Consider the following 15,502-nt stretch of genomic DNA (forward strand, 5'->3'; position numbering starts at 1 on the left):
CCCCGGGGGGTCAAATGGGGGTTGAAAAATGACGTTTTTTATGCAAAAAGCCCAATCTTAACCTGAACTCCTCTTACATTTTACACAGTAGCCTAATCATCTTTTGGGAGATGGTTGGTGGTGTCATGTAGATGTGCAGTAAGGTTTCGGAATTTTGATTTTGCCCCGGGGGGTCAAATGGGGGTCGAAAAATTACGTTTTTTATGCAAAAAGCCCCGTCTTCCCTGAACTCCTCTTACATTTTACACAGTAGGCTAATCATCTTTTGGGAGATGGTTGGTGGTTTCATGTAGATGTGCAGTAAGGTTTCGGAATTTTGATTTTGCCCCGGGGGGTCAAATAGGGGTAAAAAAATGACGTTTTTATGCAAAAAGCCCCGTCTTCCCTGAAATTCTCTTACATTTTACACAGTAGCCTAATCATCTTTAGGGAGATGGTTGGTAGTGTCATGTAGATGTGCAGCAAGGTTTTGGAATTTTGATATTGCCCTGGGAGGTCAAATGGGGGTGGAAAATTACATTTTTTGTGCAAAAAGTCCTGTCTTTCCTGAAGTGCTCCTTAATGTTACTCAGAAGCCTAATCATCTTTTAGGAGAGTTAAATATCTTGAAAATTATGTAAAACATTAACGTTAAAGAGTAAAAGAAACATTGCAAGCTGGGAAACATCTTGAATTTTTATGAGTAATTAATGTACAAATGTCAAATGTGAGAGTCATATCTCATCTCAATCAAAAGTTATAAGCAAATGCAACATTTTTGAAAAGTAGGTTAGGCTTCAAGGTCAAGGTCACAGAGTAAAAGTCATGATTCATTTGGAAAGATCTTATCACAGGTAATAATATACAGTGGACCCTCATTTATACGGACGCTTTGGTTCCCAGTCAATATGTCCGGATATGTGAAGCATCCGGATATCTGAATCACCAGTTAAAGAAGACAAAATGACATTTAAAAATTTCGTTCCAATAAAAAATCGTCCGAATAATGAAGCATCCGGATATCTGGCGTCCGGATATCTGAAGGTCCACTGTACATGCATTATAATATGAATGCCCTAACTTTTCTCTTTCAAAATGATAAATTTATAACAATTTAATTTTTTTGCAAGTAGGTCAAACTTCTAGGTCATATGTAAAAAAAAAAAAAAAAAAACCATGCCATTCTCACAGATAAATACTAGTACATAATTTTAATATGAATGCCTTGTCTCTTCTCATTCAGTAGATATGACCGTGATAACCAAGGTTAATTTTATTCAGACAGAAGAACAGTCTGACATACAAATGTACATATTTCTATATGAATTGCATGGGTAAAATTGGACCAGTGGTTCTAGAAAAGTTAAAAATGTAAAAAGTTTTCAGACAAACAGATGGACAACATGTCACAACAGACGTTATATGACAAGGAAACCAGAAAAGCTCAAATGAGTGTTTTGAAAGGGTTACAATATGGTTGCAGTACTTGAAAAGCTGGGTTTTTTTTCATGCAGAGATATGCATGACCAACATATTCATGTTTTATATTTTCTTTAGTAATTTGTTTGTTTGTTGTGAATACATATCTCATTGGAATTTTTCCGTCATATGGAGACACCACAAAATAATAATGAAGACAAGATGTGTTTGTGAAACACTGATGTCCCTGTCTGGTAGCCTATGGCGAAGGTTGAAGTTTCTCAAATATATGTCAAACTCAAAGGTCAAGGTCAAAAGGTTCAATTGTTGGTATCAGAAAAAAGTCTTGTCACAAGGAATGCACATGTGAAATAAGTAATCCCTAGTACTTCCTCTTCAAAAGTTAATTGCCAAGGTTAATTTTTTTAAGTGGTTCAAACTCTACGGTCAAGGACAAACATATTTATACCTGTTGACAGTTCACAATGAATACACATGTTAAGCATGAAAGCCCTAGCACCTACTGATCAAAATTTAGGCCAAGTTTAAAGTTGTGTATTTTTCTTGTAAAAATGTGTATTCTAGGTCAAGTGATCAGAGGTAAAAATTAATGGTACCCAAATAAAAGGTCTTAATTGTCACAAGAAATAAACCTATAAAATGTGGAAGCCAATTGTATAGCCCATCCCACTTAAAACTTATGGGCAAGGTTATAATTTCTGCAGACAAATATACAGACATAATATAAACACAAGAAACAAAATATGTACATAATTAGTCAAATGGAAAAAAATATACTATTTAATTGGAATCACAAAATAGATTGTTATTTCAGGGATTGGGTGTGGGTAGGGAGATTGGAACCCCCCCCCCCCCCTGGAATTTCCTTTGTTATTTAAACAAGACTATATACTGAAGCAAATAAAAAATGATTTTGGACATCCTCCCCCTAACTAAGAAAACATTGGGGTTTTTTTGTTTATTTGTTTTCAGTGTATGATTTTTTTCTCCTGCTTGTCAGGAAATTCTAGGCATGAATATTTTGACTGAGATGTGAACCCCCCTCCCTACTCCCGAAAAAAATTCTGGATCCGCACCAGTATTGGCAGTAACTGAATGTCACATCGACAAGGGGAGATAACTTCACAATATGAAATTCGTCTAGTGTGGCATGCGATGATCTTTGACCCTTTTTGAACTTTAACCTAATCGTTTGGGTTTATTTTACCCCCACTATACTTAAACTTGTACTTACCGACCTCCATAGGTCTTGTAAACTTCATGAAATATAAATCCAATTATATAACACAAAATGAATTAATCCAAAGCACACCATTCTGCAGCACGTTATAATGATATTCCATTCGGAAAACCTCCGTGCCGTCGATTCCGTCACCTTATCAGATGAAGTGGGAATCGGCCGAGGTGTACCGAATGGAGTTTAATCTAAAAATATGATAATGGGTGACGCAACGTGATGTGATGTAGAATTTACATGTCAAGAACAAATTTTAAATGTATTCATAACAAACACTGTTTTAACAAAACTGTTCCATCTAGCCTATTCCCAAAAGTATGTACTGTGTGATTGTGGTGTCGAGAGGGGGGGGGGATTAGTAAATTTAAAAAGGTCCTAATATGAGCAAAACATTTATCAAAATCTAATTTACATTATTAATAGAATTCAAACTGGTATATAATGAATTAAGCATGTAAAATAAATATAAGAGGTTCTGAGTTATAGGTCACAGGGATAATTTCATACCCAATTTTATGAATACATATGTAAATTACAGGCACGTAGTAACCGGGGGGGGGGTCTTGGGGGGGGGGGGCTGCCCCCCTTTTTTTCCCAACATTACCTGTACCATAAGAAAATGTCTATTAAAAAGATGGTTGCCCCCTCCCCCCACTTTTAACCACAGTATATACATTGCAAGGAAATATGGGAAAAATTGGAAGTGAAAGTAATTTTGCCTTGAAAAAAAAGTGGCCACCCCCCCCACCCCCACCCCCCCCCATTTCATTTTTTTTCCTTGTTAATTTTTTTAGGTTAGTAAAAAAAATTTTCTCAGGTTGCCCCCCCCCCCCCCCCCACTTTCAAAAACGATGCTACGTGCCTGAATTATATAGAATTATTTTGACTTTTTCCTTGGTAAGCCGCCCGTAGGATTGTGTATTTAGAGGCAAACATCTTAGTGCGGGTATTACTGTCTCATGACAGCATCTAGTTCCATATGTCATCTACAGAATTTAGTCCCTGGCCCTACTCTGACTGTCACTGAGGGGACATTTTTACCATATTTGATTGCAAAAGTGAAAGCACACCCTTCTCTTCAACTAAGCTTGCTTAACTGCACTGAGTGTGGGACATAGTATCCGTAATATTTATGTAAAGTAAAAATGTAATAGACTGTCAGAGTTCTAATGAGATTATAATTATAATTATAATGGGCAACTGTTTCCTCATTTTTCCATATATTTATTCGTTTCTACAGTTTGTGAACAAGCTTCATCTTTTACTTACTCTTTTTGATGTATGGTAATATGGTTTTTTCAGAACTTAGAGATATAAACAAGAATATACTTCATTGGTATTAAAATCTGTATTTCGTATTGTACAAAGTGTCCTTATTTTTTAAAAAAGAAAACCAATAGTTTTGTGTGAGATGGAATTTGTCGACTAGTATAAACAAATCAAGGATTTTATCTTATTCACTTTATTTTTTCCAGGACTACCTACAACCAGCCAAACAATTGTAATGACATGTCTGGAAACTGCAATTATACCCCACTTGAGCCTAAACCTACGGCAGAAGATATCAGGATGATTATCAGAGACCTTTTTAAATTAATCGTTTTACTTTGTGTTATCATCGCTTTTAGTATAGCTATTTGCTGTTGGAGAAAAAATAATATGCCAAAGATCCGTAAGGAAATATCTGCAGAGGTTTTCCTAAAAATATATATTTTTAAAATTTTCTCATTAAAAAAAAAACGTAGTTTAAAAATAAAATTCATAACTAAATATACGTTTTCAGCATTTCTGTTTATGGCATAAAGTTGTTGAGTCGAATCAAATATACTCAATCTTCAGGATCTGAGACATGGGTCTACTATTTTTCATTCATAATTGTTTTTAAGTTAAGTTGACAAATAATATTCAGTGTTTAATGGGTAGTAATATCTGTAGAAAATTTTTATGTATGATGATGTTCGATACACGGTGAAGTCACCCTATTTATAAATACCATTTTTAGGAGTGAAACAGAATGGACACAAACTACATCTACAATTATTTCCATACTCGACAAGATGCAGAGGGAAGGTGACTTGGACAAAGGACAACAAAATAATCGACAGAAACACAGATAAATTCACAGTGGAGTCTAACAGTCTATATATTCACAACCTGACCGAGGAAGACTCCGGCACGTACGAGGTGGCTGCATCATGTAGAAAAAAACGCAACACATTAATTAGTATGTCTCATGTCTATATTTCAGATATGTCGGATCTCATTTTGCTGAGTTTTCACTTAAGACCATTTTTTGTTGCAAATACATGCATATACATGTAATCTCTTTTAAAAAGTATTAAACGTAGATTCATAATGAATGCAATGAAGGATATGGAGATAACGACCAGCATTCAATATCAAAGTCAATAATACAAAATAGGAGCAAAACAAATACAGGGACCTCCAAAACATCAGAGGTGGAACCAGGTGTCATGGAGGAGTGAGCATCCCCTGCCGACCGCTCACACCCGCCTTGTGCTCTTTGTTAATTTCGGGAAATAACGGGAAAATCCGTCGTCAATTCAGTGTATAAATAAATGACTAACAATGAGTATGAAATTTATGTATGTATTTGCTGACAAGGTCATTGTATCGGCTATAGAACTTAAGAAATGATGACTTTAATGAGACTGCTGATATTCTTGTTTCATAAACTTGTTTGTCAATAATTTACCTCATTTTTGGGAATTGTACATTTGTAGAACATGCTCTTGCGTATGAACATGCTCTTGCGTATTGATCCAACTGAGATATATAAACTCCGTATGCAGATGATGAAGGTATATTGCTGCATATGTAAGGGAAGTTGACGTTAGAAAAGTTAAAGTCATCACTTTTACTATAGAGCTTGGTTGTTAGGCCATTATTTACACGCTTAATTGCCGACGGATTTTTATGTCATTTTCTGATCATGACAAGAAGCCTAAGGTTGATGTGACCTGTCATCAGGGGATGATCATTCATCTAAAACACCTGATCCCACTCCTGATGTTTTCGAGGTCCGTATTTCTTCTGCTCCTATCTTGTATTGTTCAATGGATTTTTGAGCTTGAATACCGTCTGCATCGCCAGAAACAAATGAGTTTTGTATTAAATTCTTTTACAGAACCCACAGCTGTTAAACAGATATTTATGTCTCATCAACCTTTTTAAAATTCTTAATTACTCGTTTTCACTTCAGAGATTCGTACTGCACATCTTTATGGGATTGAGACTGCATTTACAGATGAAAGCAAATTTGATAACGATGACCAACATTTTTCATCACCAGAAGAATCGAGTTTTATAAATGTTATAATATTAAAGACAACGACCATTTCAAAATCAAACAAAAGTAAGCTGAATTAATTGTAATTTTTTTTAAATCCCAAATTTATAAATTATTGAATTTATAAGATTATTACGTTCCTAATAACGATATTTTAAAACTCTATTTCTTTTTATTGTGGATAAACCGCAGTAGCTTGGCAATTATTGACTTACATAAAAACTCCTAAATTAAAAATAGAGGGTTGATCGCCTCTGTCAGCTTGCCATGGGATCATGAAACATCGTAAACATAAGTTAAAATCTCTATGTTGTATTTATGATACAAATCAGTATGTTTCATGATCTTAGGGTCTGTACACATTAATCTTACTAAATTTTACAAAAATATACCCTAGACAAACGGCATTTTCTGAGTTATGGACGACAAATCACTGTTTCTGTGTATATGAACATGTGGCAAGACAAAAAACCCTATAAATATTATACAGTTTTTGACTGGGAATGAGGGGCAACATATGAATTGTTGGACCTAAGGTGAAAATGTTAATAGAGTCCACAGGGTCTATAGGATGAAACATGTATTTCCAAATTGACATAAATAGTTTTAACAAAGTGCATTTGGACTAATCCGAATTTTCTTTATTTTTCTAAAAAAAAAAATTAGGATATATTACATATTTTTATATGCGTCTTATATATAAATTGGTCTCTCTCTCTCTCTCTTTCTCTTATTTTCACATATGGTAGAGAAGTCATACAGAGATACAAAATGATACAAAAACAAAAAAGAAAGAAAAAAACAATTTCTACGTATCTTTGGCTTATAACTGTACTAAGATTGGAAGCATTTAAAAGTTAACATTATTGCAATTAGTTTCAAAAAATCATATTCATTTGATATATTTTTAAACGATTGTTCTCTATTTTTAATTTAAGGATGTACTTTGTTGATACCCGAAAAGAAAAACATCGTTGAAAATTAAAAAAAAAATGTCAAGATTACAGTTTCTAACCTCTGTGCTTTTCTTTTCTAGTTTTGATGTGTCTAAGACGTCCAAATGTTTAAAAATAATCTTGAGATAGATTTGTTTAACATTTTTTTTCTGCTCAGATACATTTAAAACTGTTTGGAAATTTTTTTCAACGTTTATGAGGTGTTGATTGTGACAAGACCTTTCTGAACCCATTTTGCTTTTTGAAACCGCAACCTTGATGTTTGACCTATTTTTGAATAATGTAAATTTGTCCACATAACTTGAATAAAAAAGAGATAGAACTTTCTTATCTGATATGTGCTATACCTTTGACAAGATATTTCAGAGCATGCTATGATTTTTGACCCCCTGACCTTTCTAACCCCCTGCAGTTGACAGCCTACAATCGGAAAATACCTTTGAATAGACATATTTTAGTTCGTTCATATTTGAAGCAATATGTCATTAATAATGACATTTCACCCACAAAGTTCAAAAGCTGCGAACCACTATTATTTGAATTTGCTTGTTGTATAATTTTGTTTGCTTGTAAATACATTATGACCACAATAACTTTTTTTTTTAGAGATTTTAGAGATTTTTTTCTTTCCTTTGAAATTGATACATATATATATGCCAGAAACATTTTATGATAATGATTTTTTAACAAACCAATTATTTATGCATGCTATTTTAAAATTACTGCATACATAACAAAGCGAAAAACAGCATTGATGCGATTACGATGACGCAATGTTTCGAGAGCGAAAACACGTTGCTGCAATGACATTAAGCGATGGTATACTATTTCTCTTTTGTGCTATCGCAACATCGTCATCGCATTTTAGCGCTATTTTCATCGTCATCATGCTACCGCACCGTCGCTTCATTGTTATCCTTTCTTCTTTTTCGTTTAATTGCATTATCGTGCAATTGCCCTAATACTATTGAATCCGGATACGGCGATGCCATGACGAGAAAGCGATACGCAATGATGATGATACGATTTTGCGACATTTCCATGACGATTGTGGGTTATCGCAATGAAATGATAGTAAACATCGCTTTATCGTCATCGTACAGTCGCATCATCCACCATCGTGTTACCAGTATCGTACATCGCATCATCGCAAAGGGCCCTAAGATTTTATCTTTTTGCTATTTTATATTGTACCCGTCCTTTGTTTTATATTGTAATTGTTTTCTACGTGTAAAGCGCTTTAGGGTAATTCCATAATTATATAGGGCGCTATATAAAAGTAGAATAATAATAATAATAATAATCGTCATCGCATTGATACTATTATACCATCATTATATTATTATACCATCACGTCATCGGTTTCGCACAATTAGATTTATTGACAACGAGTTTTGAGCCATTGCATCCTCGCCATAGCGCTATTGCTCTATCGATGAATCGTCATTGCAACATCTCGATGCTGTGATTGTGAAATTCATTATCCTATACGGATTCAATACAAGTCAATTTATTTCAACTCTTATTTTTTTGTAGATATTTATACGAAAGAAAACAAAAATGAAGAGGAAGAAATGTTATGGTTTCACACAATAATCCTTCTTAGCAAAAACACGTCGTTGTCAATTATTGATAAAAAAGAACTGCAAATTCTAGGTACTTTATGTATTTGGTGCTTCGAAATTAGATAAAGATATCAATATATCATAAAAAAAATTATTCGAATGTCTTCTTACTTCTACTATACTCCCATTACCACCTTTCCAACAATATATTCAAGTTTTTAGGCTTTAGATTTTTGTTGTTCTTGTTTGAATTAAAAAAAAAAAAATTAAAAAAACAAAATTTTAAAGTTGACACCCCCCCCCCCCAACACAACTGTCCCGATATGTCCTTGATAGTTTTAGGTGAGAAAACTATACATTATATTCATTTGTATTATCGAAAAATAAAACAAAAAGGGGTGAACTGAATGAATTTTGACATTCAATAATAAATTACCAAACAAAAAAAAATGTAGCCTTTTTTCTACAGATACGTAATAATAATCCAAATTCTGTTTTTTCTTATGTTATCATGAAACCTAATAAAAGTATTTTAAAAGTGATGTACTAAAAACAACATTAAAAAGAAAAGGAATGTTTCTTATATATCGTTTCATTTTTGCTTTCAAATATTTTAGGTGTGGAAACTCGAAAGATTCTTTTTAAAAATTCCACCTTTTCCAACAAATTGATAGACGAACCAGCAGCGGCAACATCATTATGGAGTAGTATAGTTTTGGTGGAAAAAACATTGAGGTTTGCCAGTGAGGACGTTGAGGCTGAAACATTATGTGTTTTGTTTCAAACAACACCTTCTCCAAAGGCCGTAATAAATTACATTTTTAAATTGCGCAAGTGAGTTAAGGCTAAATATGGAATTTTTATGCAAATAAGCTAATGAAAATTCATAATTTGTATATTTTATGTACAGAGAAGGTTCAAATTGATTTTCTGATACATACTCAGTACCCACAGTTTATTAATGCAAGTGCACATTATGACGTCATATTATGACGTCATTGTTCTCTCACATTCAAGGTATTAAATCATATAAACAAAATCACGTCGGCGCAAGGGCCTATCCTATCTAATATAAAATAAACAATGTATAATATTAAGGTGAATATTCTTAAAATTAATAAAATTGCTGCACAAATCATATGCACTTTCTCAATTGATAAAAATTTTAGGAAACTTACCCTGGACAGTGAATTTTTACCCTGTTAAAACTTAAAACTGCACGAATAGTAAGTAACCAATTGCACTGCCGACATTTGTGCAGCAATATCTTAAATCCTTGGAATATCCTGCGTCTTTTGATACCTTGTTTTTGTAAAACAAAGTAAGGTATGCCCTTGCGCCGAAGCGATTTTGTTGATGTTTCTCATAAACTTGTGTAGTACAGGTCGATGACGTCATGATATGACGTCATAATGTGTACTGGCTATCGCATGTCGTGGGTACCAAGAATGTATTAGAAAACAAGTCTTAGCATTTTCTGTGCGGTAGGTAGAGCAATTATGGAATTTAATTAGATATTTTGTATAGAAATTTCCATATGTAGCCTTAACTCACATGCGTGAAGCAGATTAACCTGTTGATGAAATACTTTCGGTTAGAGTGTTATCAACGCCTGGACACTGAACTTTGCATATATCTACCAAACTACTTATCAGATATATTTATTGGTACTCTTGTTGATGACTTTCTGCAGGAAAAAACAGTAATAGGTTTGTTTGAATATATTGATTAATTTACTTTTTTATCCATAGTATGCATGGAATACATGGCGATAACGAACAATATTAAAACTCACAGTCCATTTCTTTTGAAGATTACTTTCCTCAAGGAGCAATGACACAAAGCATCAATACCAATGAAGCTCATAGAAACAAAGAGATGGAAATTTCTAAGAAAAGAGTCAGAGACATAGAAGGTAATAAGCAATAAAATATCATGCCAAAATCAAGTACATGTATCTGTATAATATTGTATTTGTTTATTTCTGTAACCTTTTCCTGTTTTAGAGCCCTTTCATCAGCCAGGTTCGACTGTGTTTGACACCGTATTGTATTATTGCTTCATCAAAAACGCGGCATCAAAAATGTTTCTACAGAGAGTTTTTCGAACCTTTGGATATATAAGAGAGGAATACGAAGAATGCATATGTCTTTCCCCGGATTTTACCACAAAATTGATAGAAAGACTGGATATAGATATATTACTCAATAGAACTATCAGCGATACGGGCATCCATCCTCTTGTCAGTGAACAATGTAAGTATTTTAGTTAAAATAAATATTCATGCATAATGATCGAATACCATAAAATAACATCAATAGGGAAACTAAACTGATTTTTTCAGAGTTTCATTTTAATATTTTTTGTCAGAAACGAATGTGAAGAGAACGAAACCTGTTTAGCTTGCTTCTTTTCCTTAATCTCATGTTTTTGGTGATATGAATATGCAATACTGATCACTTGCAAGGCAGCATATTTCTAAATATTTAGGTGTAAAATATCTAGTCATAACTGACCTTAAATTTTTCATATTATTAAAGACCTTATGGGTCATAATAACCAGTTTGTAACATTCTGTCCCGTTTGGGATATTGGTCCAAGACTGATCAATGACGTATTCTATATCAAGTACGTGTTCCCGAAGAAGTATTGAAGTGGGTTTTTGCTGCAAGAGAAAGGTTTGTAAGAAAGATAGGAAAAGATGCAGTAAAGATCTACAGATCAAGATTAATGATCGTAGGATGTGCAGGCGCAGGAAAAACAACTCTTTTAAAAAGGCTGCTAAATAGAGATGCCGTTGAATTTCCTAAAACTGAATCAACAATTGGACTTGACATTCATGAGAGTATTTTCAAAATTTCTGATGAAACAAACACAATGATCGGTAATACATTTTCAAAAAATTAAGGTTAAACAGAAAACTGCTAAAAATCTTAAATTTTTAGGTGACAAATTTTCGTTGTTTTAGGAAAATTTATTGGTACTTAGGTGATTCGATTTCATGGATGAAAAATTATTCAGTAATTTTATATATGTGAAAAATTGAATTTTGTGGTGGACATAAACTCGAGGGTCTCTTCATACCTTGAAAATAACGATAATTAAACCCCCTTAGAAAAATAATGATTTCATAGTTTATGTTATTTTCTCTTTAAAGCACTCACTGGAGTTAATTCACCAAAAAAGGAAAAAACCTTGAGTATTACTGACTTCGCTGGACAGAGCGCATATTATGCATGTCACCAGGTTTATCTATCAAGGAGGGCGCTGTATATACTTGTTATTGACTTGTCAAAAGAACCAAATGAACTTGTGTCATCCGGGAATAATTTTTCAAGAGAAGCATTATTTAACAACTGGACGTATAGAGGTATCAATATAAAAAAAAAACAATAATAATAATTCGTTCAAAGTGTGTAAATTATATTTAACCATATTTAGCTTTTAATAGTTTCAAAATCTAAAATCAAGTAAAATTATCTTTTATCTCACTGCGCAGACTGACCAAGTGAGTTGTCTGTCTATATTTTGCCCGACGTCTGCTTGTATGTCCTCACTTTTTTTTCTTAAAAATTTCGACTTCTGTCGAAGAACCAATGGACCAATAGTCCAATTTCGACTAAACTTGATAAGAAGTAGCCCTTGTTATTTTGTTCAAATAATTAGCCTTCATGCCAAGGGGGTGCTATTTTGAATTAGTGAACAAATAATGGCATCGTTAAAAAATTAAATGCTTTTCTATGGAACTACATATTAAACTTAAGTGAGGGCATCCTTAGGGAGTCAGGATTCACTTTTGTTCATGTCATGACCCATGGCTTAGGTTGGGACTACAAATAGTGATAACTTTAAAACATCTATAAACGATACAAATAGAATACGAATACGAAGATATTTCTGTAATTATTTACACATTTGAATTTATTCAATAAAGGACAAAGATAAAATTATTGAATTGATTGATTGAATTTTATATTGTTTACCACCGAGTTGCATTTCTTTAACCATGTTTTGGAGGAAATTCATTTAATCAGTTGAGGTGAAATATAAAACATGCATGTGTCTATCGATTCGGAGCAGCTACGTTGGCGTTTTTGCAAATTCGACAGTTATTCCTTAAATAATTACATTTTGGTTTGGATAAGTTTAAGAAGGGATTCTTTTCCTATTCCATGTATTTCAAAATTAATAAATTTCCATATATTAAGGAAAACAATATTACCAAATGATGGTATATGTTATTTAGTTTGACCGTTTAATATTAGAGGCAAGGTCAGGTCAAGGATATTATCTTTGTCCTTGACACAAAAACATAGAATAATAGGTTTTTCCTTTTACATAAAAAGGAATGACCGTATACATGTAGGGTCTGTAAGATGATAAAACCAAATTGACAAAAATTATTTAAATATAATGAATACTGGCTGAACCGATTTTTTTCCTCTATTTCTTTTAGTTTGTTAGGATATATTTTCATATACCTTCTATATTTGTTTACTTATTTTCACATATGGTAGAGTAGAAATTTAAAGATAAAAAATTATACCAAATTTAAAAAGTTTTGATCTTTAACTAAGGATGGAAAACTTTTTTACGGAGTTTTGCTAAAATCTGTACATTTACTGGAAGCTTTTAAAAGCTAACATAATTGTATGTTTGGTAAATTATAATTATATGTTATATTTTAAATTGTTAGTCCCTTATTATAATTATTTATTTTACATTTGAAAATTTCATGAAGTCTTTGATTGTGAAAAAATTATTACTATACATGTATTCATTTTTCTTCAGTATTTTGAGAAACAGAAAAGACGTTATTTAAACAGGCCGCCATTCTTCCAAAAAATTAGTTCATGCTTAGTCCAGTTTATCATTTCTATTTAAATTATGCAACTGTGGTGAAGAAAGAAAATTTGATCTTTTAAATCTCTTACATCTTCATATATGAGATATATTAGCAAACTAGGAATATTTCATCTAGTCAAAAACCAGATAAGAACTTAATTTAGATCGGAATTGGCTCAAATTAAATTAAAAACATTTCTCCAAAACTACGTAATTTCATTTTAATTTCATTTTTAACAAAAATTAGTGACTAAATATCCTTAGTTTTACCTGTTTAGAACAGCAAAGCCAATTGTTATATTGATATAGAAGCATCACTAAAAATTCAACCCCCCATTCAGTGTAAAGTCTTAAATATTGAGCTGATTTGTGCTTTATTCCTAGCAATTGTGCTTAGTTGAACGATATGGCCCATAGGTCTCTTGTTGATCTGACAATTGTTTTGGGTTTCCCAGGGCGAAACTTGGACTAGCATTATAACCATGAAAAAAGTTTCAAATGTAAATAAATATTAACCCAAAAAAAAAATGAAAAATAAAAAAAAAAGATTAAAAAAGCTGGGTTATTTAGCCCATATTAAATGATTGATTACATCGTCTCGACTCAACATTTTTTTTCAGTCATATATCAGCGTTGTAAAAAAACATAACATACTCCTTCGGAATCCTCTTTTGTCATTAAACAAATGAAATGGGCTCAAAATTGCATCCACACAAAAGAAGTATTTAACATTAAAGAGAAAAGTGCCAAATGCAAATTATGAAAAACCATGAAAATTCTTGATCAAGATTATTCAAGATGTAGTAATAAAAAAAATAAATAATCTATATTTAACAGATTACAATAAATTCTGGATGGAGTCCATCAGCACATATTGTGATACAACTAGTCCAGTCATCTTAGTCGGTACTCACAAGGATGTCGTCAATGAGCACACAGAGAAGGTTATCTGAAAATTTTGATTGTGGTTTCTGTGATTTAACCAAAACTTTTAATTTTTCTATGTATCTTTTTATATTCATTGTAAACTCAAACCATTATGAGGAGAAAAACAAATTTTAAAAAAAATCTTGAAATTGATTATTTTGCTCTAAGTATATCAATTTTCCAAATTCTAAATATTTGCCTACAATGTTAAACATAAGGTATATGCCTCGAGTTTTATACTTTACTTTTACTTAAAATTAAATGTTTCAGGAAAAAAGAGATTTATAAAACCGAACCCTCTGATTGAAGTCACTTTTAGGATCTAAAATATTTTTTGACTAGCATCTACATTCAGAATATATAGTTTTGAAAGAAGTTAGGGCGCTTAACTATGACCAAATGACCTAATTTAAATCATAAAATGTAATATGATAGTGAGATAGTGAATTTAAAAACTCAATTTATACGTCAAGTAACAATTATCATATATCTAGAATTATTAAATGTATATAAGTATTAATAATTCACTTATTATAAGACAGCCATACGTTAGAACAACCATATACTTAAGTGCTTACAAAGTGTTTACTTAACAATATATTTGTTTTTTTTTTATATATCCTACATGTATAAATCAAACTTTAATTTGTAATAATTGCTTTAGAACGAAGATCATTTCGGCAGTTTTCTTTCACAACTCCCAGATGTAAGCCAATTACAACATCATCTCCACAGAAAGAACTACTTTGAGTTAGGAAAACCTGAGGAGAGCAGAGATGAAATAGACAGATTGGAGAAATGTATTGTTGACATGATCCACAAACAATCAACCTGGGGAGAAATTGTGCCAAAAATATGGGAAGAATTCGATCAGGAACTATATAGTTTGAAAAGTAAACGATTGATAAATTTTTCGGATTTAATCAAATCAAGCTAATGCGAAATGCCATCACGAAAGGATGACATTCTTGATATGCTACGATTCTTCCATGAATGTGGCAAAATTTTGTTTTTCAATGAAACTCATCTCTCTGAAATGGTTATACTTGATGTCCAATGGTTTGTTAATGCCTTTAAGGAAATTTTGACCGATGAAAATCACCGAACACGTGTTCAATCGAAAGAATGGATCTCTTTCAATGAAACAGGAATGCTGGACTATGAACATCTTACAACCATCTGGACAGAGTTAGGGCTACATGAGATGATAGAGTTTAAAGATCAAGTGTTGTTATATATGCAG

The 15,502-nt window shown here is 32.4% G+C and overlaps 2 protein-coding genes across 2 annotated transcripts in view; both read left to right on the forward strand.

Annotated features, from left to right (window-relative positions):
- Window positions 1-4,494, forward strand: part of LOC134235775 (uncharacterized) — a 15,690-nt gene extending 11,196 nt beyond the window's left edge. The window contains exon 7 of the mRNA XM_062717920.1: window positions 4,132-4,494. Within this exon, the coding sequence (XP_062573904.1) occupies window positions 4,132-4,459 (328 nt within the window). The 3' untranslated portion in view covers window positions 4,460-4,494. The remainder of the gene's footprint in view (window positions 1-4,131) is intronic.
- Window positions 4,495-10,052: 5,558 nt separating this feature from the next.
- LOC134235774 (uncharacterized) lies at window positions 10,053-15,196 on the forward strand. Its single transcript, XM_062717919.1, has 7 exons — window positions 10,053-10,196; window positions 10,301-10,402; window positions 10,494-10,742; window positions 11,117-11,371; window positions 11,645-11,857; window positions 14,170-14,276; window positions 14,924-15,196. Exons 1-7 carry the CDS (start codon window positions 10,067-10,069, stop codon window positions 15,194-15,196), a joined length of 1,329 nt encoding a protein of 442 aa, XP_062573903.1. The 5' UTR covers window positions 10,053-10,066.
- The last annotated feature ends 306 nt before the right edge of the window (window positions 15,197-15,502 follow it).

The sequence above is a fragment of the Saccostrea cucullata genome, unplaced genomic scaffold (assembly GCF_032062105.1).
Source record: "Saccostrea cucullata isolate Sc308-1 unplaced genomic scaffold, CSIRO_AGI_Scuc_v1 ctg3449, whole genome shotgun sequence".
Classification (NCBI taxonomy): domain Eukaryota; kingdom Metazoa; phylum Mollusca; class Bivalvia; order Ostreida; family Ostreidae; genus Saccostrea; species Saccostrea cuccullata.

Coding starts and splice junctions, on each gene's coding strand:
- LOC134235774 (XM_062717919.1), top strand. CDS start 10,067: ATGAAATACTTTCGGTTAGAGTGTTATCAACGCCTGGACACTGAACTT. Junction 10,403..10,493: donor AAGAGTCAGAGACATAGAAG/GTAATAAGCAAT, acceptor TTCCTGTTTTAG/AGCCCTTTCATCAGCCAGGT. Junction 14,277..14,923: donor TCAATGAGCACACAGAGAAG/GTTATCTGAAAA, acceptor TAATTGCTTTAG/AACGAAGATCATTTCGGCAG.